This window comes from Oncorhynchus kisutch, linkage group LG21 (genome assembly GCF_002021735.2).
Source record: "Oncorhynchus kisutch isolate 150728-3 linkage group LG21, Okis_V2, whole genome shotgun sequence".
NCBI classification, from domain to species: domain Eukaryota; kingdom Metazoa; phylum Chordata; class Actinopteri; order Salmoniformes; family Salmonidae; genus Oncorhynchus; species Oncorhynchus kisutch.
In genome coordinates this window covers 38296323-38323339 of record NC_034194.2, presented here as the reverse complement: position 1 = coordinate 38323339, position 27017 = coordinate 38296323, and the positions used below count along the sequence as shown (strand labels likewise).

Below are 27017 nucleotides of genomic sequence, written 5' to 3'. Positions count from 1 at the left end.
CTACAACCTCAATGAATTACTGTTCACCTGTATGTCCTAGACTAGAAAAGTTCAATTCCCACAGGGATCACTTACACCTACTAAAAATGTGTTAATTCACTGTATGTCACTTTACATAAAAACATGTGCTTAGTGGCATACCATATACATTATTTTTGACTTGGAAATATATTATTTTGACTTGGATATATATTATTTTGCTTCTAAAACTCTAAAACTCTGCCTGAGAAGTGACTAAATCAGAAAGATAACTCTCTACGACATGTGACATCCCACATGTGGGATCAGCTACATTACGCTGCCGGTCCCACCGACTGACTGAGAAACACTGTTCTTATATCTAGACCGTCTGTCTTTTTGAACAATGTGACCCTGTATTATCTAGTATGTAGTCTGTAGGTCTTAAAACAACATAATCTCCTGTATGACTAGGTCTGAGACTGATGTGAGCTTGTCTTTTGGGGCCGTATGCATCATGTGTCTCAGAGTAGGAGTGCAGGTCCCCCCCCCCCCTTGTCCATGTAATGTCATTCACTATGATCTTAGAGGGTCCTAGATCATCTCACTATGAGACTGATGTGAACCTCTTTTCCACATCCTTCCCTCCTTCTCTCAGGCTGAAAGAGGCCCAGCTGTCAGTGAAGAAGATTACAGCAGACAAGAAGGTGGAGACTAGGAAGACCAACCCTAACAGTCTGGTGAGAACATAGAGGCATTTAACACAGAGATATATACAGTAACAGTCAAAAGTTTTAGAACACCTACTCATTCAAGGGTTTTTCTTTGTTTGTAGTATTTTCTACATTGTAGAAAAACAGTAAAGACATCAAAAGTATGAAATAACACATATGGAATCATGTAGTAACCAAAAAAGTGTTAAACAAATCTAAATATATTTTCAATTTTTCAATTCTTCAAAGTAGCCACCCTTTGCATTGAGGACAGCTTTCCACACTTTTGGCATTCTCTCAACCAGCTTCACCTGGAAGTGTGCCTTGAATTTTAAACAAATAACAGACAGTGTCACCAGAAAAACACCCCCACACAATCACACCTCTTCCTCCATCCTTCATGGTGGGAACCACACACATTCACCTACTCTGCGTCTCACAAAGACACAGCAGTTGGAACCAAAAATCTCAAATTTGGACTCATCAGACCAAAGGACAGGTTTCAACCGGTCTAATGTCCATAGCTCGTGTTTCTTGGCCCAAGCAATTCTTTTCACTTACTGGTGTCCTTTAGTAGCTATTTATTTGCTGCAATTCGACCAGGAAGGCCTGATTCATTCAGTCTCCTCTGAACAGTTGATGTTGAGATCTGTCTGTTACTGTCACGGCAGATTTCCTCCTCTTCGTCTGAAGAGGTGAAACAAGGATCGGACCAATACGCAGCGTGGTAGGTCTCCATGGTTTTTTTATAAGAAAAACTAAACATGAACACAAATACAAAATAATAAAGTGAACTGGCAACGAAACAGTCCCGTTTGGCACAAACACTGACACAGGAAACAATCACCCACAAAGTACCAACAGAATATGGCTGCCTAAATATGGTTCCCAATCAGAGACACCGATAGACAGCTGCCTCTAATTGAGAACCAATCTAGGCAACTATAGACATACAAAATACCTAGAACGGTAACAGCCCCATAAACATACAAAAAACCCTAGACAAGAAAAACACATACATCACCCATGTCACACCTTGACCTAACCAAAATAACAAGGAAAACAAAGAATACTAAGGTCAGGGAGTGACAGTTACTTGAACTCTGTGAAGCATTTATTTGGGCTGGAATTTTTGAGGCTGGTAACTCTAATAAACTTATCCTCTGCTACAGAGGTAACTCTGGGTCTTCCTTTCCTGTGGTGGTCCTCATGAAAGCCAGTTTCATCATAGTGCTTGATGGTTTTTGCGATTGCACTTGAGGAAACTTTCAAAGTTCTTGAAATTTTCCGGATTGACTGACCTTCATGTGTTAAAGTAATGATGGACTGTCGTTTCTCTTTGCTTATTTGAGCTGTTCTTGCCATAATATGGACTTGGTATTTGACCAAATAGGGCTATCTCCTGTATACCACCCCTACCTTGTCACAACACAACTGATTGGCTCAAACGCATTAAGAAGGAAAGAAATTCCACAAATTAACTTTTAACAAGGCACACCTGTTAATTGAAATGCATTCCAGGTAACTACCTCAGGAAGCTGGTTGAGAGAATGCCAAGAGCATGCAAAGCTGTCATCAAGGTAGAGGGTGGCTACTTTGAAGAATCTCAAATATAAAATATATTTAGATTTGTTGAATACTTTTTTGGTTACTACATGATTCCATATGTGTTATTTCGAAGTTTTGATGTCTTAAAATAAAGAAAAACCCTTGAATGAGTTTGTGTCCACATTTTTGACTGGTACTGTAGATATATATATATATATATATATATATATATTTTTTTTTTTTCACGGATCCCTCCGGAACTTTCACTACACACACCTGTCCCCTATTCCCACTGATTTGCACTTGTATAAATGTGCCCTTTGGTTTCCATTGGGCGGTCCAATTATTGTTACTATGTGCGTTGGTGCGTGTGAGTACCTGTGCTGTGTGTTTTGGGCTTTCATGCCCTGGTGGATTGAGAGAGAGAGACAGAGAGTGAGAGTGAGACAGAGAGTGAGACAGAGAGTGAGACAGAGAGAGAGAGAGAGAGAGAGGTACAGTTATATTCATAGTTATTGGTGTGATCCTATGGGTCAAAGCAACAGTACCACTGCTCTACAAAATAAGATAGATAGGATCAAACAGGCAAACCATCATCCATCTTCTCGGTTTGGACTCAGACTCAACAAAACAGGAAATCATATTTTTTGACCTATCCCAGAACCTGGTTTTGATTCAATTATTGAACTACTGTTCCAATCATAATTACTCCACTGGGCCTCAAAGGGGAATTAAACTCATGCCCTGTGGGCCATTCTGGCTGGGACATGGCTAACTCTGACAGGCTCTTTTTACATTTTTTAAATTTGACCTTTATTTAACCAGGCAAGTCAGTTAAGAACACATTCTTATTTTCAATGACGGCCTGCGAACAGTGGGTTAACTGCCTGTTCAGGGGCAGAACGACAGATTTGTACCTTGTCAGCTCGGGGGTTTGAACTCACAACCTTCCGGTTACTAGCCCAATGCTCTAACCACTAGGCTACGCTGCCGCCCTGTGGGCTGTTCTGGCTGGGACATGGCTAACTCTGACAGGCTCATGCCCTGTGGGCCGTTCTGGCTGAGACATGACTAACTCTGACAGGCTCATGCCCTGTGGGCCGTTCTGGCTGGGACATGACTAACTCTGACAGGCTCATGCCCTGTGGGCCGTTCTGGCTGGGACATGACTAACTCTGACAGGCTCATGCCCTGTGGGCCGTTCTGGCTGGGACATGGCTAACTCTGACAGGCTCATGCCCTGTGGGCCGTTCTGGCTGGGACATGACTAACTCTGACAGGCTCATGCCCTGTGGGCCGTTCTGGCTCGGACACGGCTAACTCTGACAGGCTCATGCCCTGTGGGCCGTTCTGGCTGGGACACGACTAACTCTGACAGGCTCATGCCCTGTGGGCCGTTCTGGCTGGGACACGACTAACTCTGACAGGCTCATGCCCTGTGGGCCGTTCTGGCTGGGACACGACTAACTCTGACAGGCTCATGCCCTGTGGGCCGTTCTGGCTCGGACATGGCTAACTCTGACAGGCTCATGCCCTGTGGGCCGTTCTGGCTGGGACATGACTAACTCTGACAGGCTCATGCCCTGTGGGCCGTTCTGGCTGGGACACGACTAACTCTGACAGGCTCATGCCCTGTGGGCCGTTCTGGCTGGGACACGACTAACTCTGACAGGCTCATGCCCTGTGGGCCGTTCTGGCTGGGACATGGTTAACTTTGACAGGCTCATGCCCTGTGGGCCGTTCTGGCTCGGACATGGCTAACTCTGACAGGCTCATGCCCTGTGGGCCGTTCTGGCTCGGACATGACTAACTCTGACAGGCTCATGCTCTGTGGGCCGTTCTGGCTGGGACATGACTAACTCTGACAGGCTCATGCCCTGTGGGCCGTTCTGGCTGGGACATGGTTAACTTTGACAGGCTCATGCCCTGTGGGCCGTTCTGGCTGGGACATGACTAACTCTGACAGGCTCATGCCCTGTGGGCCGTTCTGGCTGGGACATGACTAACTCTGACAGGCTCATGCCCTGTGGGCCGTTCTGGCTGGGACACGACTAACTCTGACAGGCTCATGCCCTGTGGGCCGTTCTGGCTCGGACATGGCTAACTCTGACAGGCTCATGCCCTGTGGGCCGTTCTGGCTCGGACATGACTAACTCTGACAGGCTCATGCCCTGTGGGCCGTTCTGGCTGGGACATGACTAACTCTGACAGGCTCATGCCCTGTGGGCCGTTCTGGCTGGGACATGGTTAACTTTGACAGGCTCATGCCCTGTGGGCCGTTCTGGCTGGGACATGACTAACTCTGACAGGCTCATGCCCTGTGGGCCGTTCTGGCTCAAACAAGGCTTATTTACTTCCTTACTTGGCCTCAGAAGCCAGTATAGTGTGGTATGTGAACACTGTTTGCATACTGTCCCTAATGGAAAAAACAAACCCCTTTCCTCTGGCCTGACAGAAAGACAGGCTACGCCAGAAGGAAGCTAACATGGTGGCCACAAGCTGAGAGACAGAACAGGAGAGAGAAGAAATTCATGAGAAAACTGACGAGTTGGTTTGTGAGGTAAGTGGGGACTTCTCCCACCCCTTTAGCCACCCACACAGGGTGATCAGGATCACACCAGTCTCTGTTCCTGCCCACCCTCTTATACACCAAGCCTGGAACACTGCCATCTGACCCCTGCTGGAGACTAGAGGAAACCCCACATACTATGGTTCTCAGGTCACGAAGCTGCAGATGGATTCACTGACCAACAGGGTACTACTGGCAATAGGGGGATCATGACTATTTTCTTGTTTATTTTTTATGGGAGTAATGTATATTCATTTAAAATGTGGTGGGTTCTCCACCTCATCCTAAGGACATTCATGTGTAAAAAATAATACATGTTTTTCAGTCAAATATCTGGTCAAATGAAACAAGACAGTGTGTCTAGATTGTATGGGAAACATTTTCTCGTGTAGATTTGTTTATGTTTGTTTTCTGTTTCGTGTTTTTCACCTTACATTTCCACTGTCAATCATTATATCAATGTAGATATCAATCATCTATGTATCTTGCCATCAGTCTCTGTTATTACAACTTCCCAGCAACCCCAAAACAGTTCGACAAGGTGTACAAATACCAGTTTATTCACCAACCACTTTATATACTGTACATAAATAATACAATAGCATGAACGTCAAGTGACGTCTAACAATGCAGGTTTTAAATGATTTGCCAACATTCATTGACAACAAACTCCTCAAGAGTTCCTGAAGTGAGTGTGTCCACTGAGAATGATACTTAGTGACATTTGGAAGAAATGATGCATTTTGACCTCAAAACAACTTTTTGTTCAAACATTTTTTTTTTTTTTTACAAATCAACAACAGAACTAAAAAGAATAAGAAATCAGTTGAACACTATTACATCTGTAAATCATGTGATTATGACCTCAAATGTATTGATGTGAAACTTTAAAAATTGTATTTGTGAACTATTTATAATTGTAAAATGTGAAAAATTTCAATAAAGATGTATTTTTTTTAAAGAAAAAAGGAAACAATGCTTATTCTCTCCACTTTGGCTCATAACAGTTAACAAGTCCATGTCAAAGTGAACACATTGTGTGGCGTTTTCTCCATATTTAAATGCCATACATGCGCAAACATTCTGGTCTCCACAGACATACTGTTATTTGTATTATGCGCAAGCATTCTGGTCTCCACAGACATACTGTTATTTGTATTATGCGCAAACATTCTGGTCTCCACAGACATACTGTTATTTGTATTATGCGCAAACATTCTGGTCTCCACAGACATACTGTTATTTGTATTATGCGCAAACATTCTGGTCTCCACAGACATACTGTTATTTGTATTATGCGCAAGCATTCTGGTCTCCACAGACATACTGTTATTTGTATTATGCGCAAACATTCTGGTCTCCACAGACATACTGTTATTTGTATTATGCGCAAACATTCTGGTCTCCACAGACATACTGTTATTTGTATTATGCGCAAACATTCTGGTCTCCACAGACATACTGTTATTTGTATTATGCGCAAACATTCTGGTCTCCACAGACATACTGTTATTTGTATTATGCGCAAGCCAGAAATATTCAAAAAGTATTAAGCACGAAGCTATAAGCCTTTTACAATGTGCTAAACCAGTCAATAATGCCAAATCAGCCGTTATAGTCCCATACATTACACTGGGGTGGGGGTCTGTTGGAGTTGGCATTGCTGCCCGTTTAGTGTTTTTTTGCATGGTTCCTTGTTTTCGTTCTTTTGATCTCCTCTTTTAGGATTAAGATTGGATATTTTCTCCCTCGTGCATATTCGGTTTTTGCAATGACAGCACGTTTGATTTAACGCTTTGTTCGGTCGCTCGCTCTATTCATTTGAGTTATTCCAGTAGAAAGCTAATCAACACAGACTATACGAAATGGGTCCATTCCTTCTGGCTTTAACTAATCCAGGTCTATGGAAGCGCAGTGACAAGTCTTTACGCGCTGGACGCGTTTCTTCTGGGTGCTGGGTGACTGGCCTGGACAGTTGAGGGTATAGGTGACGGTAGTGAATGTTTTTGGTTTACATGTGGAACACGATTGGAAAGCCCCATCATCTTGGTAGATGTGTCGGGGGATGTAAAATGAGTTACATTGCCCGTAACAGAAACGATTGATTATAGTGCGGCTGAGGCATCCTTCCTCGTGGATCGCCTGTTTCAGAGGCTGAGTCTTGCACCAGTCCAGTTTGAGGTACCGGCGCTCCGTGACGTGTAGGGCTTCTTGGCTGGATTCTAGAACCTCGTCAGCGGCCGTTACTGGCCCCATTTGGCGGGAGACAAATCCGTTCTGTGGTGGCTGCTGCGGTAAGCGTTCCGACTCGTTGGGGCTGGAGTTGTATTTGTATGGGTGCGGAGAGGCACCCTGGTAGCCACCTACCGCTGCGCTCCTCAGCGGACAGAAGAGTAGTCCCAACACCATGGCCGAGGCAAATACTGTTGAGGTCTTCATCCTTAGATGTAGAATGTTAAAATATATAAGGATTATATTGAAAGCCGTCGTCGAAATCAATAAAGAACTAATTACGCATCACTTATGCAAGGTTTACGCAAACCAAATACTTAATTTCCACATGGTTATACAATGTACAGTTACCAGATGCATAGGATAATTTCAACATAGCGAGTATTTGGTAGAGCAAGAATGATAAATAGCTAGATTTTCTCACCTGTGTCCTACACAATCTCCACACAACAGAAGCACTCCTGGTTAAGATTTAAGTGTTTGGAATCAACTGCTGGATTCCCTGCGGAAGTAGAAGTATTTCTGTATGATGTCTTCTTGGAAGAGGCAAAACAAACTGCTTTCCAGCTGTACTGTCTTAGATGTAAGTACAGTGAGAGGATGTACCCGCCCCCTCCCACGCCTGTCATCCTCTCTGATAGACACTATTCAAAACGGACTCAAACCTGGGAAACTTGCAGAGTAAATCATTTATTTTATATTATTAAGAATTAACAGCAAATGTTCCAAAAAACAGCAAGAGAGTTAGATAATGGCTTCAGCCAAAATAAATTTAAAAAAGCTAAATCACAACAACTTGATTAAATATTTTGTATCACAAACAGCATATTTTTGGTTTGATCAAATATATAATTGAGACAACATTCAGCTTCATAGGCTGTTCTAATATTACTGAATTGCCACAGTGGACCACAGGCACAAAATAACTCATAAGCTTGTTACATTTTCCACCCTGAGCAACAGTCATTTTGATAGATTGAAAAAAAGATAACAGATGGTAATATCTTGTTTTTTTTACACAGGTGGTGCATATCAATAAACCTCTGTGTTACCATACCTAACATTGTTAGGAGGCTACGTAGGTCAACAAAGATGTGTCATGGTGAAAAAGGAACACATTTAGAGAACATGTCTGATGTGACGTTTTATTATAAACTAGGTGGTTCGAGCCCTGAATGCTGATTGGCTGACGCCGTGGTATATCAGACCGTATAACACGGGTATTTTTACTGCTCCAATTACGTTGGTAACCAGTTTATAATAGCAATAAGGCACGTCGGGGGGTTTGTGGTATATGGCCAATATACCACAGCTAAGGGCTGTAGCTAGGCACTCCACGTTGTGTCGTGCGAAAGAACAGCCCTTAGCCGTGGTATATTGGCCATATATCACACCCCCTCGGGCCTTATTGCTTAAATCTACTTGAGATAATGTGAAGTGAACATGGTGGCCAGTAATGTTAGAACTACAGTGTGTTTAGGTGGTGGTTTTTGTTGCAGTGGTGGTGCGATAGTCTTCGTCCTCTTCTGGGTAGTGGGGAACAGACTTCTTGGCCACCACATTGTTCAGCCTCTGACCCATCAGGTAGGGGTTATTGACACTCTGGAATACATTTTAAAAAAGAAGGTAAGATGGATACTTTCCTGTTTTGAGAGGAAATATTTAGTTGTCTTTGTGCTGAAGATAAAGAAACATGGACCTCATCCAGAAATGTAAGTTTAAAGTTGGGTTATCTCCTTCAGGGTAAAACAAATCAATGGTGGTGATGTGGATTCACAGAGACCATTTCTACAAAAGCGAAACCTTTTTCTCTGAGGAAAAAAAAAACAGAGAAGAAACAAACCAATTATAGACCCACCCTTTTTCTTCTTTTGGCTCCTCCCTTCAGTTTCTGGTACAACAGCTCCTTGTTCTGAAAGGAAATATCCAAAAAGTGAGTAGGGGCACACATAGGTATATATTTTTGTTTTGTTTTTACAGAAAAGGCCTTTTTTCTCGAATCATTGTAAACAAATGGATTAAGCCTTTTCTAAGGGAACAAATATATTTTCTCTGGTTGACTTGTCTGGTGTCCACAGATGGGGTGTAGTGTAAGTGTAGTGTAGTGTAATATATTTTTCCTAATAGACTATTCTATTGGACTAGTTCAATAGAATAGAGTCTGTTCTAAGGTCAGTTTACTGTATCCACTCCTGAGCCTAGTGGAGTGGGCTGACATTTCCCCTGACTCTGATCTAAGGTCAGTTTACTATATCCACTCCTGAGCCTAGTGGAGTGGGCTGACATTTCCCCTGACTCTGATCTAAGGTCAGTTTTGATTTGGGGATGGTGTAGGCAACATCCATAACCAGAGAAACCATAGCACCAACTCCAGTCACTCACCCACTTAGCCAGAGCAGGGTAGTCATGCTCGGGGTCGAACAGGTGCTGATGTTTCTGGAACTCTCTGCTGAACTCTGCTGTGTCCGGGGCGTTTTCCAGACACCCATCTGCAGCTACAGTACAAAAGAGGGAGCAGAGAACAGAGAGTCAGAGATTGGCCAAATACTATAGGACAGGGTTTCTCAAACCTTTTGGGATAGCAAATTCCTCAGGGACCCCCTCATAATCAGTACAACATACAAGGAGTTTTACTATGACTTCAGCAGTGCATGGCCAGACAAACTAAGTCTCAGGCCCTGGGAAGGAACATTTTTAAGGCCCGCCTCTTGACATCGGAGAGAACATTTTACAATTTAAGCTAATTTCCTGCAATTCTACACATTTAGAGATTTTCTGTTGGTACAGCTTTAACCCATAGCAGTCTAAGCCCTGTCTGGGGGGGGGGGGGGGGGGGGGGTCCACTAAGCTATATGGAATTGTTTTAAGAAGGTCATACCATGGATTATGTAGCTATTTGATTTAGAATTCCAAAACCTCTTGAAGTATCCCAGAAAAATATAAAAACATTTGATGAAAAATATAATTTGGCCATAGTGCTATTAGCCTATACAAACTAGAGGTTGACCTCTAATACAAACACATTGAATAACAGCTTCACTACATGGAACAACAGACTGTCCCCCCCCTCCAAAAAACCTAATGGAAGTTTGTTTTGAAGTGTCTGTCTTATATCTGAGAGATATAAGAAATATCAGGAAACATATACAGTGCCTTCAGAAACTATTCAGACTCTGTCACGCCCTGGTCTTAGTATTTCGTGTTTTCTATATTTTTTTGGTCAGGCCAGGGTGTGACATGGGTTTATTTTGTGTTGTGTTTTGGTATTGTTTTTTTTTAGTAGGTATTGGGATTGTGGCTGAGTAGGGGTGTCTAGCATAGTCTATGGCTGCCTGGGGCGGTTCTCAATCAGAGTCAGGTGATTCTCGTTGTCTCTGATTGGGAACCATATTTAGGTAGCCTGGGTTTCACTGTGTGTTTGTGGGTGATTGTTCCTGTCTCAGTGTGTTTGTATTCACCAGACAGGCTGTATAGGTTTTCACATTTCCGTTTGTTGTTTTTGTATTTGTTCGTATTTTCGTTCATTAAACATGTATCGAACTAACCACGCTGCATTTTGGTCCGACTCTCCTTCGACGGAAGAAAGCATTCAGACCTCTTGACTTTTTCCACATTTCGTTAGGTTACAGCATTATTTGAAAATTGATTAAATCATTTTTCCCCCTCATCAATCTACACACAATACCCCATAATCAAAAGGCAAAAAACAGCTTTTTAGACATTTTTGCAAATGTAATTAAAAATTAAAACCAGAAATAACTTGTTTACGTAAGTATTCAGACCCTTTACTATAAGAATCTAAATTGAGCTCAGGTCCATCCTGTTTCAATTGATCATCCTTGAGATGTTTGGACATGATTTTGAAAGGCACACAACTGTCTATATAAGGTCCCACAGTTGACACCTCATGTCAGAGCAAAAACCAAGCCATGAGGTCGAAGGAATTGTCTGTAGAGCCCCGAGACAGGATTGTGTTGAGGCACAGATCTGGGGAAGGGTACCAAAACATTTCTGCAGCATTGAAGGTCCCCAAGAACACAGTGGCCTCCATCGTTCTTAAATGGAAAAAGTTTGGAACCACCAAGACTCTTCCTAGAGCTGGCCACCCGGCCAAACTGAGCAATCGGGGGTGAAGGGCCTTGGTCAGGGAGGTGACCAAGGGCCTTCTAGGAGGGTAACTGTCTACCAGTCTTTCCTATTGGACAGGGGTTAGGAGGGTAACTGTCTACTAGTCTTTCCTATTGGACAGGGGTTGGGAGGGTAACTGTCTACCAGTCTTTCCTATTGGACAGGACGGTAACTGTCTACCAGTCTTTCCTATTGGACAGGAGGTTAACTGTCTACCTGTCTTTCCTATTGGACAGGAGGGTAACTATCTACCAGTCTTTCCTAGTGGACAGGAGGGTAACTATCTACCAGTCTTTCCTAGTGGACAGGAGGGTAACTGTCTACCAGTCTTTCCTAGTGGACAAGAGGGTAACTGTCTACCAGTCTTTCCTAGTGGACAGGAGGGTAACTGTCTACCAGTCTTTCCTAGTGGACAGGAGGGTAACTGTCTACCAGTCTTTCCTAGTGGACAAGAGGGTAACTGTCTACCAGTCTTTCCTATTGGACAAGAGGGTAACTGTCTCCCAGTCTTTCCTATTGGACAGGATGGTAACTGTGTACCAGTCTTTCCTATTGGACAGGAGGGTAACTGTCTACCAGTCTTTCCTATTGGACAGGGGTTAGGAGGGTAACTGTCTACCAGTCTTTCCTAGTGGACAAGAGGGAAACTGTGTTCCAGTCTTTCCTATTGGACAGGAGGGAAACTGTGCACCAGTCTTTCCTATTGGACAGGAGGGTAACTGTCTACCAGTCTTTCCTATTGGACAGGATGGTAACTGTGTACCAGTCTTTCCTATTGGACAGGAGGGTAACTGTCTACCAGTCTTTCCTAGTGGACAGGGGTTAGGAGGGTAACAGTCTACCTGTCTTTCCTATTGGACAGGAGGGTAACTGTCTACCAGTCTTTCCTATTGGACAGGGGTTAGGAGGGTAACTGTCTACAAGTCTTTCCTACTGGACAGGATGGTAACTGGCTATCAGTCTTTCCTATTGGACAGGGGTTAGGAGGGTAACAGTCTACCTCTCTTTCCTATTGGACAAGGGTTAGGAGGGTAACAGTCTACCTGTCTTTCCTAGTGGACAGGGGTTAGGAGGGTAACAGTCTACCTGTCTTTCCTAGTGGACAGGGGTTAGGAGGGTAACAGTCTACCTGTCTTTCCTAGTGGACAGGGGTTAGGAGGGTAACAGTCTACCTGTCTTTCCTAGTGGACAGGGGTTAGGAGGGTAACAGTCTACCTGTCTTTCCTAGTGGACAGGGGTTAGGAGGGTAACAGTCTACCTGTCTTTCCCACTGGACAGGGGTTAGGAGGGTAACAGTCTACCTGTCTTTCCTAGTGGACAGGGGTTAGGAGGGTAACAGTCTACCTGTCTTTCCTAGCGGACAGGGGTTAGGAGGGTAACAGTCTACCTGTCTTTCCTAGCGGACAGGGGTTAGGAGGGTAACAGTCTACCTGTCTTTCCCACTGGACAGGGGTTAGGAGGGTAACAGTCTACCTGTCTTTCCTAGTGGACAGGGGTTAGGAGGGTAACAGTCTACCTGTCTTTCAGACTGGACAGGGGTTAGGAGGGTAACAGTCTACCTGTCTTTCCTAGCGGACAGGGGTTAGGAGGGTAACAGTCTACCTGTCTTTCCTAGTGGACAGGGGTTAGGAGGGTAACAGTCTACCTGTCTTTCCTAGTGGACAGGGGTTAGGAGGGTAACAGTCTACCTGTCTTTCCTAGCGGACAGGGGTTAGGAGGGTAACAGTCTACCGGTCTTTCCTAGCGGACAGGGGTTAGGAGGGTAACAGTCTACCTGTCTTTCCTAGCGGACAGGGGTTAGGAGGGTAACAGTCTACCTGTCTTTCCTAGCGGACAGGGGTTAGGAGGGTAACAGTCTACCTGTCTTTCCTAGCGGACAGGGGTTAGGAGGGTAACAGTCTACCTGTCTTTCCTAGTGGACAGGGGTTAGGAGGGTAACAGTCTACCTGTCTTTCCCACTGGACATGGGTTAGGAGGGTCGGGGTATCCATGGTCCTCACTGAAGTCTTTAGGGATGTTGTCCCCTGTCAGCTCAGCTACGATGTTGGGGATGTTTCCATAGGGCCCCAGGTGCTGCAGTCCCTCATGAGCTCCACCTAATGGAGGAAACATAGCATAACAGGGACACCTTATTGTTTATTCATTGACCTGAGACAGAGAGGACATGTTTACTACGGTTTTTACATTTGAAATGTGATTACTGCATTTTGAAAGTCAAATTAATATCGTAACAAGAATAAGGAATATCACCTACTCAGCCTAGATATCACCATAGTACAGAAACCCAAGGACAGAAATGTCAACGTAATCTCCATAATGGTACTGGGAACTATAACCATTGGCTTGGTGAAAAAAATGTTCTCTCTCTCTCTCTCTCTCTCACAGAATATATCGCCTTAATACTCCTGATTAACATTTGGCAGGATCACATATAAAATATCTTATACATTGAAGTAAACTTCATTACAGCAGTGATTTCTCCCAGGCTTTGAACTGGGCCCACGACTACCTGTGGTGTAAAAACTAGTAGGGTATATATATATATAAATGTAATGTCCTGCTTTAGAGGGTAGAGTACACACATCCCAGATATACACAAACTAGGCTGATGGTTGTACACCTGCATTGCTTGCTGTTTGGGGTTTTAGTCTGGGTTTCTGTACAACACTTTGAGATATCACCTGATGTAGGAAGGGCTTTATTAATACATTTGATTTGATTTGTACACCATTTCATACTGTCCTAAAATGTTAGGTTTAACATAATAAAGTTGACAACCTATTTTGTTGGTTACAGTCCTGTTGTTACTGTACTTCACTTGCTAGGTTTGTTATTAGTCAGGTATTTAGAAGGTTTCCATCCAATTGGTGACAGATTTCCATGCAAATATTCTAACATCTGCATGAAAAAACAATATGAGTGGTGTTTCCATCTCACTGACTTGTTGCTGTTAAAAGGATGTGCGTAATGACGTAGTGAACATTTAAAAAACACTTTTGCCGGTAAGTTCTCAGGTTTCCATGGCATTTTCAACTGATGGTTTTGTCACAAAACAAAACTTCCCCAGGTTGGTGTTGGTGGATACTCTATAGACGGTTCACTGATACAACGGACAGGTACGATATGATGACATATAAAACAAAAATTAAACCCAGATTTGCAGCTAAGCACCAATCATTATGTCACCAGCGTCATTCAAATGATAACCTATCTTATATTTTGTGGAAATTTGCATTAAGCTCATCACTGTGGACTTAACCACCATATTTTATCAAGTTAAGGAATAAGTTGTAAAGTTTATCATAATTTATTCCATCTGCCTATAGACTTTGTAGGCCTTCCATGTGGTGGTGGTGGTAGTACCAGAGAGGAAGAGGCAAAGGGAAAGAATTTACTCCTCCCAATAATCTGTCCATGCAAGATTTTTATTTACCTTTATTTAACCAGGTAGGCAAGTTGAGAACAAGTTCTCATTTACAATTGCGACCTGGCCAAGATAAAGCAAAGCAGTTCGACAGATAAAACGACACAGAGTTACACATGGAGTAAAAACAAACATACAGTCAATAATGCAGTATAAACAAGTCTATATACAATGTGAGCAAATGAGGTGAGAAGGGAGGTAAAGGCAAAAAAGGCCATGATGGCAAAGTAAATACAATATAGCAAGTAAAATACTGGAATGGTAGTTTTGCAATGGAAGAATGTGCAAAGTAGAAATAAAAAATAATGGGGTGCAAAGGAGCAAAATAAATAAATAAATAAAAATTAAATACAGTTGGGAAAGAGGTAGTTGTTTGCGCTAAATTATAGGTGGGCTATGTACAGGTGCAGTAATCTGTGAGCTGCTCTGACAGTTGGTGCTTAAAGCTAGTGAGGGAGATAAGTGTTTCCAGTTTCAGAGATTTTTGTAGTTCGTTCCAGTCATTGGCAGCAGAGAACTGGAAGGAGAGGCGGCCAAAGAAAGAATTGGTTTTGGGGGTGACTAGAGAGATATACCTGCTGGAGCGTGTGCTACAGGTGGGAGATGCTATGGTGACCAGCGAGCTGAGATAAGGGGGGACTTTACCTAGCAGGGTCTTGTAGATGACATGGAGCCAGTGGGTTTGGCGACGAGTATGAAGCGAGGGCCAGCCAACGCAATGGTGGGTAGTATATGGGGCTTTGGTGATAAAACGGATTGCACTGTGATAGACTGCATCCAATTTGTTGAGTAGGGTATTGGAGGCTATTTTGTAAATGACATCGCCAAAGTCGAGGATTGGTAGGATGGTCAGTTTTACAAGGGTGTTTGGCAGCATGAGTGAAGGATGCTTTGTTGCGAAATAGGAAGCCAATTCTAGATTTAACTTTGGATTGGAGATGTTTGATATGGGTCTGGAAGGAGAGTTTACAATCTAACCAGACACCTAAGTATTTGTAGTTGTCCACGTATTCTAAGTCAGAGCCGTCCAGAGTAGTGATGTTGGACAGGCGGGTAGGTGCAGGTAGCGATCGGTTGAAGAGCATGCATTTAGTTTTACTTGTATTTAAGAGCAATTGGAGGCCACGGAAGGAGAGTTGTATGGCATTGAAGCTTGCCTGGAGGGTTGTTAACACAGTGTCCAAAGAAGGGCCGGAAGTATACAGAATGGTGTCGTCTGCGTAGAGGTGGATAAGCAGACCAAGTGGGGAGGTCTACAGAAGTGGACTGGCCATCTGGCATTTCGGGCAAATGCCAGATGGGCTGGTCCATATTTAGCCCAGTAGGCCTGTCTAACTTGGGTTTGTTGCACAAAAGGATCATTATCTCACTAATAATGGGGGCCTTGAGAAAACAAAGGAAAAGAATGGGCCGTTGTGTTAGAAATGCCAGTTCAGATTTTTGGTCCTAGTCCGCCCCTGGATGTCTATGAGAGTGTCGAATTATGTGATCAAATATGTTTTTTATTTTTTATTGTTTAGGTTGTTCCAAATGTACTGATGTAAGCACATGGCATTCCAGAAACTTTGAGAAAAACCACTGAGCTGAGCCTTGGGTATCTGCCCTCTCATTGGATAGAATGGTCCCACCTGATCTCTCCTCTTCCCACCTGCCTTACATCTTTGAGGACATGTACTATATTTCCATTGTTAGAGCAGTCACTGGACCATCTTGTCAATATAATAGATCATCTTCGGTAGTACAACGAAACATGTCATTGCGTGACTCCAAGTTTACTACGATATGATTGTTTTCATATCAATATTTGCGCATAAAAGCATTTCCACCGCAATTGTCGCATAATCAATTTCCCTGACAAAAAAAGATCTCACCTTGTCTTGAGTATTTTGTTTTATTCGACATTTTACAGACAAATTTGCTGTTTACATAAGTCCTGAAGGTAGTTTTTTTCTTTCTTATGAGTCGGGTAATTAATCCACATGGATACAGAATAACACTGGAAACTACTATCGATAGATGACTATAACAGACCACTCCTTTAACATTATTATTAGAAATCATGGACCATAATCACCTACCTTGGATGCTCTGTGGCCCCACGATGTTGGTGGCCTGGTGAGCAGGGTACTCGACCCTGGGCCGAGCGATGCCCAGCTGCTCCATGACTCCGTGTAGGAGACGCTGAATGTCGGCCTCAGATACCTGGTCCGCCGTGCGGGGGCTCCGGGCCGATGCCAGCCCCGCTATACACACCAGAACAATCAGCAGCACTGATCTACTCAACCTGACTGCCGAAGCCATCTCTGGTGTCGGCTATAGGGAAATAAAAACAATGTTGCTTATGTCTAACAGGCCTATATGTTGTGTCTAATGTAGTTAGGAGAAAATGCAACTGAAAAACGTGTTATTCTAATTATATTCTATTTCATCAGAAGAAAGTCCATCTGACAGGAACCATCATTAGAAAACTGTATGGAGTTAGAATAGTTCTTTTTATACCACATAGTGGAACAATCAGTCAAACATGGTACAGATCATGATTAATAATGCATTACATCATCTATCCACATGTATGCATAAACACAAACCGTAAAGTGGATAAAGGGACAATTAGGCACTTCTAAAAGAAAGGTCTCCGTTGAAGGATAAGGTGGCAGGCTTTAACGCAGGCACTGGCATAGAACACAAGCTTACCAGATGGCATACTGTATAAACATGTCAGGAAATTAGCTATAAAACTGGAATATGTTTCTCTCAGCTTCATGGCAAACTGTGTAGAATAGCAGGAAATGTGCTCAAGAATTACTGATAGTCAGGACAATCCTTGTCTGGCAAGTAAACTTTATTTTTATAGTGGATTTTTTTTTCTTCCATTATTTGTTCTTAGAAATGTTAATTTAGGATCATTTTAAGGGAAAATATTGGTTTTGGTTATTTCGAAAATACTTTCAATATTATTAATTTCCATGTTGACTCTATGCCTTGACATGCCTATTTTGTTGTATTACAGCCTGATTTTTTATTTATAAAATTTAGATTTTTTTGTTGTTACTGGCCTACACAATACCTTATGTCAAATTGGAATTCTCTTTTTTGAAATTTGTACAAATGAATTAAAAACTAAAACGCTGAAATGTCTTGAGTCCATAAGCATTCAACCCCGTTGTTATGGCAACCCTAAATAAATTCAGAAGTTAAAAAAAGTTGCATGGACTCACTCCGTGTTCAGTAATAGTGGAACATGAATTTTTAATGACTAACTCATCTCTGTATTCCACACATATGATTATCTGTAAGGTCCCTCAGTTGAGCAGTGAATGTCAAACACAGATTCAACCACAAAGACCAGTAATGGTCTGGAAAGTTCTCTACTTCTGATAGATTTAAAAACAATACTGGAATCACCATGATCACAACCATAAACTGTCAACTCAATCTGCCTGACAGATACAAACATGTTACATTGAAATAGTTTGAGTAATAAAGCTACTGAGGAAAAGCTCAATTGCAAATGTCCAATGTCTTTCAAAGAAGGACACCTATTGGTAGACTGGTGAAAAATAAAAAGCAGACATAGAATATCCCTTTGAGCATGGTGAAGCTATGCATTGCACTTTGGATGATGTATCAATACGCCCACTACAAAGATTCAGGCGTCCTTCCTAACTCTGTTGCCGGGGAGGAAGGAAACCTCTAAGGGATTTCACCATGAAGCCAATGGTGACTAAAAAAGTTGTAGTTTAATGGCTGTGATAGGAGAATACTGAGGTTGGATCAACAACATTGTAGTTACTCCACAATACTAACCTAATTGACAGTGAAAAGTAGGAAGCCTGTATAGAAAATATTCCAAAACCTGCATCTTGTTTGCCACAAAGCACCACTGAAAAATGTGGCAAAGCAATTCACTTTTTGTCCTGAACACAAAATGTTATGTTTGCGGCAAATCTAATACATCATTACGGAGTACTACTCTTCATATTTCAAGCATAGTGGCTGCATCATGTTATGGGCATGCTTGTAATCGTTAAGGACTGAGGAGTTTTTCAGGATAAAAAAAACAGAATGGCGCTAAGCAGACAAAATCCTAGAAGAAAACCTGGTTCAGTCTTCTTTCCACCAGACACTGGGAGATGAATTCACATTTCAGCAGGACAATAACGTAAAACACTGTGTAGAAGACAGTGAATATTCCTGAGTGGCTGAGATAGACTTAAATCTATGTCAAGAACTGAAAATGGCTGTCTAGCAATGATCTCTCTTTGAGAGAGCTTGATGAATTTTGAAAACAATTATGGGAAAATGTTCTACAATCGAGGTGTGGAAAGCTCTTTCCCAGAAAGACTCACAGCTGTAATCGCTGCCAAAGGTGCTTCTACAAAATATTGACTCAGGAGTGTGAATACTATTGTAAATGAGATATTTGCTAACATTTCTAAAAAAAACATGGTTTTCACTTTGACATTATGGGATAGTGTGTAGATGGGGGAGATGTTTTTTAATACGTCAGCCATTTTGAATTCAGGCTGTAACATAAAATGTGGAATATGTCAAGGGGTATGAGTGACTTTCTGAAGGTACTGTATATTAATCAGAAATTACAAGGGTTCAGCTATACCATAATGACACCTTATGTCCTCATTACATGTAGTGAAACAAGACCACTGATGGTCTGGAAAGTTCTCTACTTCTGATTATAAACCAAACAAATACTGGAATCACCATGATCACAACCAGAAACTGTCAACTCAATCTGCCTGATGAATTCAATATAACACAGTATCTGTTTTCAGAGAAGTAAAGCTACATTGAAAAAGCTCAATTGTTACGGTATATACCACTTGAATGAAAAATCGTGTTTTTTTCAATTCCTAAAAAGATGAACAGTTATTGGGGATTTTCAAATGAATTATTTTCATATTTTACAAACGTTTGTATGTTTTGAGTATCTGTTGTCAACCGTCATTGATGGCTAATCCCCTTAAAATATATTTGTCAATATTGAGAAAAGAAAGTATTGTAATCACTGTTCAGCAACATATGCTTAAACAATAAGTATTTTCTGTGCTAGACCCAAAGGATGCTTTCTTTACAAAACGTTTTAAATCTGGAACACACATACCATTAACCCTGGAGCGTTTCACAATGCTACAAAATAAGATTTATATCACATATTTGAATACTCTCAAAATGTTAGAATTAAACAATCAATGCCTTTATTTGGACAATAATTGAAAATAAAAACAAAGCCTTTTATGGTATCCGACACCAGTTGTATGGTTGTTCCTTTACATGGTGTGACAGCTGATACGTTGGTCTAACATTTGGACAAATATTTGAGAATCCCTGAGCTCTAAAACAGCAACAAATCTCAGCTCCATAGCAAAATAGCACGAGAAACTACACATTTCTCTGCACAAACATTTCTAAAGACCTTGCGCCCTGTGAAGCTGCGTTACGCCACTGGAAACAAGTATAGACATTGTTACCTCATCAAATGTTACAATTACTACTTAAAAATATTTTAACGTTTTGTATGGACAACCTTATGTAACCGCTGGTTTACAGGAGGCAGGTACAAATACACCGTATTGATGTTTCCCCTATAGGCAAATAAATCACACAAAATTAGGTCCCAAATATCGCTGTTGATGCCTAAATAATGTTGACATGGGAATAACCTATACTAACCATAATACATCCAAAATTACGCACGTAAAACGGTGTTGTCTATCTGTAAATATTGCAAGAATGAAAATACATATAAATGTATATAGCATGCATCGGGCTAATTAGCCATATAATCAAATCAACTATTGACCTACAGTATGTGGAATTAAGGCATATGTGCGTTTGCCTCTTTTCTGTGAAAACAAAATGTAGGTTGTAGGTCCGCCATCAAACGGTTTAGGCCGACGTCAGAGGGAAATTTGCTACAGAGTCCGCTAGTCATCCCAAGATTTAGATACACCAATAAACGATATTAATTCAACAGATGCAATGTTTTCAATATTATTAAGCTACGGTTAGACATATCGAAAAGGCCTATACGAGATTTATCTGAACCTTACAATATAGCGTCCCTTACCGTGTATCCTGGATGCGTGGAGCAGGAGCCTGTAAAGCTGAACGAGGATGCAGTCGGTCCTTGCTCCAGTTTATTAGCCTACCACTGTTGCCAGGCTCCCGAAAGTAACTGGCATCTCCGTGAATGTCATTGGTCGGCGAACAATGTTAATAATTAAGCGAATCAGTGTGCCATATTGGTTTTCTTGTGTGCTTTACAAAATTAGCAGACAGACATGCAATAGCCTAAGATGTTGCTAAAATAGTATTTTCATACCTTTGACTCCAAAGTAGAATTAAAAATAAACCTATTTATTAAAACAAATTTTAGTTTTACAGACATGTTGGACAGGTGGACTACAGGACATATGTACAGGGAGATAAATTACATATCAAGGCCAAAAGTTTCTAAAGACAAATAGAATGTGGCATTCATAGGGTTTCATTCTCATCTTCAATGCAAAACAATAACTGACATATGGGCCTTGATGTCTGATGAATGGAGATCTCTATTTGACATGAGACTATAGAGTGGTGCGTCTCCTGCTCTTCCAGGGGCTTAGGTTCAGCTTTCCCAGACCAGACAGACCAGGATCCCTGCGGATACCGTCACCTCCCTTCAGCCTTTTGGCTGAAAAACACCCAACGTTTCCCGAATCCATTCTGAGGGGTGGACAGGGAATGAAAACTTATTAGTTCCACCTACGTGGGGCAGGACACTACCTTGATGGGTTTCTCTGAGCTTTGTTAAAAAAGGTACATCACACAAAAACTACATTTGACCTTTTGAGTGCTTTGCTCTGTACTCTACAGCTCTCTGTCCTCACTGGGGTGGAGGGAGATCTAGCCAACCGAGCTGAAGGACTTGAGCCTGGTTTCTCTGGGTAAAGGAAGTTCAATTCATTATGAAATTATCACAAAAGCTCAAATTAAAAGTCTCTGAAACATTGTCATTATACTGCACAAACATACAATCTGACAGCCCAAATTAAATGTGGAAAAATAGATTGTAAACATGTACCTGAGCAAAATGTTTTGCTCCTGAAAAGCTGAATGTCTGGGAAGGCCTCCAAACCCAGGCTCTTTCTGAGTGGCCGTCTCTTCCTGCAGGGAGACATCTCAGCATGACCTGGGATGCCCTCCATGATCACCTGAGGAACCACACCTATAGACAGAGACATTTGCAGTGACTTAGAACGCGTCGCCAATAGGGAGCCCCCCCTACATGACATCATCATACGAGTCCCGTCCTACATCTGATGGGCTACCCGGGGCGGCAGGGTAGCCTAGTGGTTAGAGCGTTGGACTAGTAACCGGAAGGTTGCAATTTCAAACCCCCGAGCTGACAAGGTACAAATCTGTCGTTCTGCCCCTGAACAGGCAGTTAACCCACTGTTTCTAGGCCGTCATTGAAAATAAGAATTTGTGCTCAACTGACTTGCCTAGTTAAATAAAGGTAAAATTTTAAAAAGCAATCGAGGTGGAGAATGAGGAGTGTGAGAGTCATACCAAATGAATGGACATTCTCTATGAAGGTATAGACCACAGCCTTGAGTTTCATATGTGTGTCCATCCCCTCTGTTCCATGGCTGGGGGGAAGCAGGCTCGGGGCAAAGATCACAGCCAGGTTACTATTGGTCATCCGGTTCTCTGCACACCTTAGAAAAACACAGAGAAGACAATTGATGGTCTCAATAAGAACTGGAACTACAAGGCACTTTGGATCAAAAGAATCTGCTAAATGGTATATTATTATTGTCTCAGACGGAGTTCTGAAAAAGAATGGTCTTGACCTGTACATCACTAGAGCTAAGCTTCAAAACAAAATGTTATTTGTCGCTTTCTCTGAATACAACAGGTGTAGACTTCACTGTGAAATGCTTGGTTTCAAGCCCTTCCCAACAATGGAGAGTTCAAATAAAAACTCAAGATGAATAAAATGCAGAAGAACAGAGTTCTAGATCAACGTGCAGGGGTAATAGCTACAGTTGAAGTTTACATACACTTAGGTTGGAGTCATTAAAACTCGTTTTTCAACCACGCCACAAATTTCTTGTTAAACTATAGTTTTGGCAAGTCTTGTTAGGAGACCTACTTTGTGCATGACAAGTCATTTTTCCAACAATTGTTTACAGACATATTATTTCACTGTATCACAATTGCAGTCGGTCAGAAGTTACACTGAGTTGACTGCCTTTAAACAGCTCGGAAAATTCCAGAAAATGTCATGGCTTTAGAAGCTTCTTTTTGGCTAATTGACATCATTTGAGTCAATTGGAGGTGTACCTGAGGATGTATTTCAAGCCCTACCTTCAAACTCAGTGCCTCTTTGCTTGACATCATGGGAAAAATCAAAAAGAAATCAAACAAGACCTCAGAAACAAAAACAAGTCTGGTTCATCCTTGGGAGCCATTTCCAAATGCCTGAAGGTACCATGTTCATCTGTAAAAACAATAGCACGCAACTATAAACACCATGAGACCATACAGCCATCATACCACTCAGGAAGGAGAAGCGTTCTGTCTCCTAGAGATGAATGTACTTTGGTGAGAAAAGTGCAAATCAATCCCAGAAGAACAGCAAAGAACCTTGTGAAGATGCTGGAGGAAACCGGTCCAAAAGTATCTACATCCACAGTAAAAACAAGTCCTATATTGAATTAACCTGAAAGGCCGCTCAGCAAGGAAGAAGCCACTACTCTAAAACCGCCATAAAAAAACAGACTACGGTTTGCAACTGCACATGGGGACAAAGAGCGTACTTTTTGGAGAAATGTCCTCTGGTCTGATGAAACAAAAAACTGTTTAGCCATAATGACCATTGTTATGTTTGGAGGAAAAAGGGGGAGGCTTGCAAGCCGAAGAACACCATCCCAACCATGAAGCACAGGGGTGGCAGTGTCATGTTGTGGGGGTGAATTTCTGCAGGAGGGACTGGTGCACTTCATAGATGGCATCATGAAAATGGAAAATTATGTGGATATATTGAAGCAACATCTCAAGACATCAGTCAGGAAGTTAAAGCTTGGTTGCAAATGGGTCTTCCAAATGGACAAATGACCCCAAGCATACTTCCAAAGTTGTGGCAAAATGGCTTAAGGACAACAAAGTCAATGTATTGGAGTGGCCATCACAAAGCCCTGACCTCAATTCTATAGAAAATCTGTGGGCAGAACTGAAAAAGCGTGTGCGAGCTAGGAGGCCTAGAAACCTGACTCAGTTACACCAGCTCTGTCAGGAGGAATGGGCCAAAATTCACCCAACATATTGTGGGAAGCTTGTGGAAGGCTACCTGAAACATTTGACCCAAGTTATACAATTTAAAGGCAATGCTACCAAATACTAAATTAGTATGTTAATTTCTGACCCACTGGGAATGTGATGATTGAAATAAAAGCTGAAATAAGTCTAGGCATCAGGATAGATAATAATAAGGTAGTTGAGGTAGGTATGTACATGAAGGCAGGGTAAAGTGACTAGACATCAGGATAGATAATAATAAGGTATTTGAGGTAGATATGTACATGAAGGCAGGGTAAAGTGACTAGGCATCAGGATAGATAATAAGGTATTTGAGGTAGATATGTACATGAAGGCAGGGTAAAGTGACTAGGCATCAGGATAGATAATAATAAGGTATTTGAGGTAGATATGTATCATGAAGGCAGGGTAAAGTGACTAGGCATCAGGATAGATTATATTAAGAGTTAATAAAGAACAGAGTAGCAGCAGCATATGATGAGTGTAAGTCTTGTGTGTGCATAGAGTCAGTGCAGGATAGACAACTAATGTCTATTTAGCAGTCTTATGGCTTGGGGGGGGGGGGTAAAAGCGGTCTCGAACCTGCTGGTCCGATAGCCAATGCTTCGGAACCATTTGCCGAACGGTAGCAGAGTGAACAGTCTAGTACACTTTCCCTGTTGCCTGCTATTCCCCCACAATAGCAATGGAATCGCCAAACATATTACCTGTGGGAGACCTTTGAGAGGAAGTGGAAGAAGTAACTGAGGAAGGCAAAGTTCCTGTCAGGCAGTAGGCAGGACAGCAGCTGGGTGGCCAAGGCCCTCTCCTCCAAAGTGGGTAATAGCTGGGCCTTCAGCAGGGCTGGAGAAATAAAATGTGTTGCTGTCTATTATTGTCACAGACACACTTCACACAGGACCTGTATTCAGTGGATATGAGCCTAGATCAGCAATTCTATTCTGAGACACTTTATGAGTATGGGCCCATAATTTCCCCCATTAAAGCCGGGATTTAAACCAGCGACCTTCTCCAACCTCTAGGCTGCCTACCTGAGTGGAGGTCTGAGGGGAACAGGGGGTCTGGAAGCTCACGACAGAACAGCTTCAAAAGGCTGGCCACGTCACAGGGGAGGGCTGTGGATAGACAGGCCTCCCCATGGTCTAGTTTGGCCTGTGATATTGTTGGAGGTGTGGGGGTTTGGTGAGGAAAGAGGAGAGCAAGAATCCATCAGATAAAAAAACAAGTCTTAACTTGACATCCTTTAAATCAACAATCCGTGCATGTTGAAGTCACACACTTACCCTAAGGGTCCTCAGACGAACAACAGAGCCAGATTTTCTGAAAAGGCCATCAGTCCCAGCATGTTCCAGTAGATGCTCACAGGCATCCACTAGGAAGCTACATTGAAGTTGTAAGATCAATAGGAATTCTTATTTCTCACTTCAGTTGTACATTGTTAGAATAGAGCCTGTGTGTTCTTACTAGGGTTTTGTTCTTACTAGGGTAGCAAAAGAGGGTATTTTACAGGAAACTCCGTAAACTAACGGAATTTTGGTATCTTTCAAGGATATTATGTAATCCATTAAAAGACATCTAGTGGCTCTTTTGGGTACTTCAAATTATGTTACAGGTGTCTGTAATCATCTCCGTCTCCTTCTCTGGCCTTATTACATGTAAAATAAGATGATTTTAAAATGAAATTGAATTAAATATAAAACATGATCTTAAATATATAGGGAATATCATTGGTGTTTAATGAGGGTTTCAGCATTTAACATTCTTATACACTTAAATATTGTACTACGTCTATATGGAGTCGTTGACAAATGTTTTTACGTCAAACTGGTGGCAGTTGTGAAAAAAAGTAAATAGTTGGAGTTGCAGAGGTAATTGAATATAATGTCATTGTTGATTAGATGCCTTTTTCATGAATTAGGCTATTTTCTCTTGAACATTATACACCTACTAGAAACTCATGGACACAGCTATACATTTTTTTTTAAAGTGTAATATATATCTATAAAATACGTTTTTCTATCAAGTTAAAGCATAAAATTACCAAAACTTACGATATATTGCCGTAGCTTGTTAATTATCAAAATGACAGAAAATCCAGGTAAATTAGCGGTACCTTCGTAACCCTAGTTCTTACCAGGGTAGCAGCCCACACGGAGGCATGTAACACAACGGCAAACTCTCCAGTGGAACGCCGAACACTTTGGTACCACCTGTAAACCTTCTCTCTTTCTTCCTTCCACAGCTCTTCAGCTTTATCCCGTGAACCTCACGGAGATGTTCCAATACAGAGAGACGGACCGTGTCACTAGGCCTTTCTGAAATCTTCATCTTTCCGTCACTCTTTTTGCAGGTGAAAAAATAAACCGTAGAAGCAGAGTAGTCCTAAATGTTATTTAGTAGTTTCTTCCAGGTAAACTATTTTAAGAGTACAATTGCTGATGACTCTGAAATGTCACTTGTTGTTCCTAGTGTGCAATTATTGGCATCATTATCACCTGTGGCACTGTGAGGACACACCCTTCAACGAAGAGCCTCTGCCTGGAAGATGCAGTACATTAATCAGACAGAAGGTGGCGTTATATCATCACCTTAGCGCTTAGTAGGCTTACAGGCGAACCTGCCTAGCCCTGGCCTAGTCAATGGCTGTGTTCGAGAGCATCAAAACCGTAATGTATCATGGGTAAATTGTGACTGACTGATCTACAAATCATATTGAGTATTTTTTTATGATGCAAGGGAGATCAGTCACTCTTGACTCGCCTTTCGAGAAGGCTGCAATGTCAGATACAGAAATTACTTCAATTAAGGTCAACTGGCTAAGACATTACTTCAGATAAGGTCAACTGGCTAAGACATTACTTCAGATAAGGTCAACTGGCTAAGACATTACTTCAGATAAGGTCAACTGGCTAAGACATTACTTCAGATAAGGTCAACTGGCTAAGACATTACTTCAGATAAGGTCAACTGGCTAAGACATTACTTCAGATAAGGTCAACTGGCTAAGACATTACTTCAGATAAGGTCAACTGGCTAAGACATTATATCAGATAAGGTCAACTGGCTAAGACATTACTTCAGATAAGGTCAACTGGCTAAGACATTACTTCAGATAAGG

At 41.9% G+C, this 27017-nt stretch overlaps 3 protein-coding genes across 3 annotated transcripts; 1 reads left to right on the top strand and 2 right to left on the bottom strand.

Annotated features, from left to right (window-relative positions):
- Positions 1–616: 616 nt before the first annotated feature.
- LOC109887571 (formin) lies at positions 617–5350 on the top strand (the record flags this gene model as incomplete). Its single annotated transcript, XM_031800717.1, is given in 2 exon segments — positions 617–698; positions 4675–5350. Coding segments are annotated over 2 exon segments (130 nt in total), but the record flags the coding sequence as incomplete, so codon positions are not given.
- LOC109881278 (gremlin-1) lies at positions 5333–7581 on the bottom strand. The gene is made up of 2 exons (XM_020473437.2): positions 7445–7581; positions 5333–7228 (listed from the first exon to the last, which is right to left on the bottom strand). Exon 2 carries the CDS (start codon positions 7225–7227, stop codon positions 6679–6681), a length of 549 nt encoding a protein of 182 aa, XP_020329026.1. The 5' UTR covers position 7228; positions 7445–7581; the 3' UTR covers positions 5333–6678.
- A 109-nt stretch (positions 7582–7690) lies between these two features.
- LOC109881276 (uncharacterized) lies at positions 7691–26391 on the bottom strand. Its single transcript, XM_031800514.1, has 15 exons — positions 26034–26391; positions 25183–25279; positions 24931–25051; positions 24607–24742; positions 22148–22296; positions 21660–21803; positions 21422–21518; positions 21164–21301; positions 20980–20995; positions 20661–20738; positions 16651–16885; positions 13095–13244; positions 9403–9515; positions 8879–8932; positions 7691–8622 (listed from the first exon to the last, which is right to left on the bottom strand). Exons 1-15 carry the CDS (start codon positions 26225–26227, stop codon positions 8497–8499), a joined length of 1848 nt encoding a protein of 615 aa, XP_031656374.1. The 5' UTR covers positions 26228–26391; the 3' UTR covers positions 7691–8496.
- Positions 26392–27017: the final 626 nt, after the last annotated feature.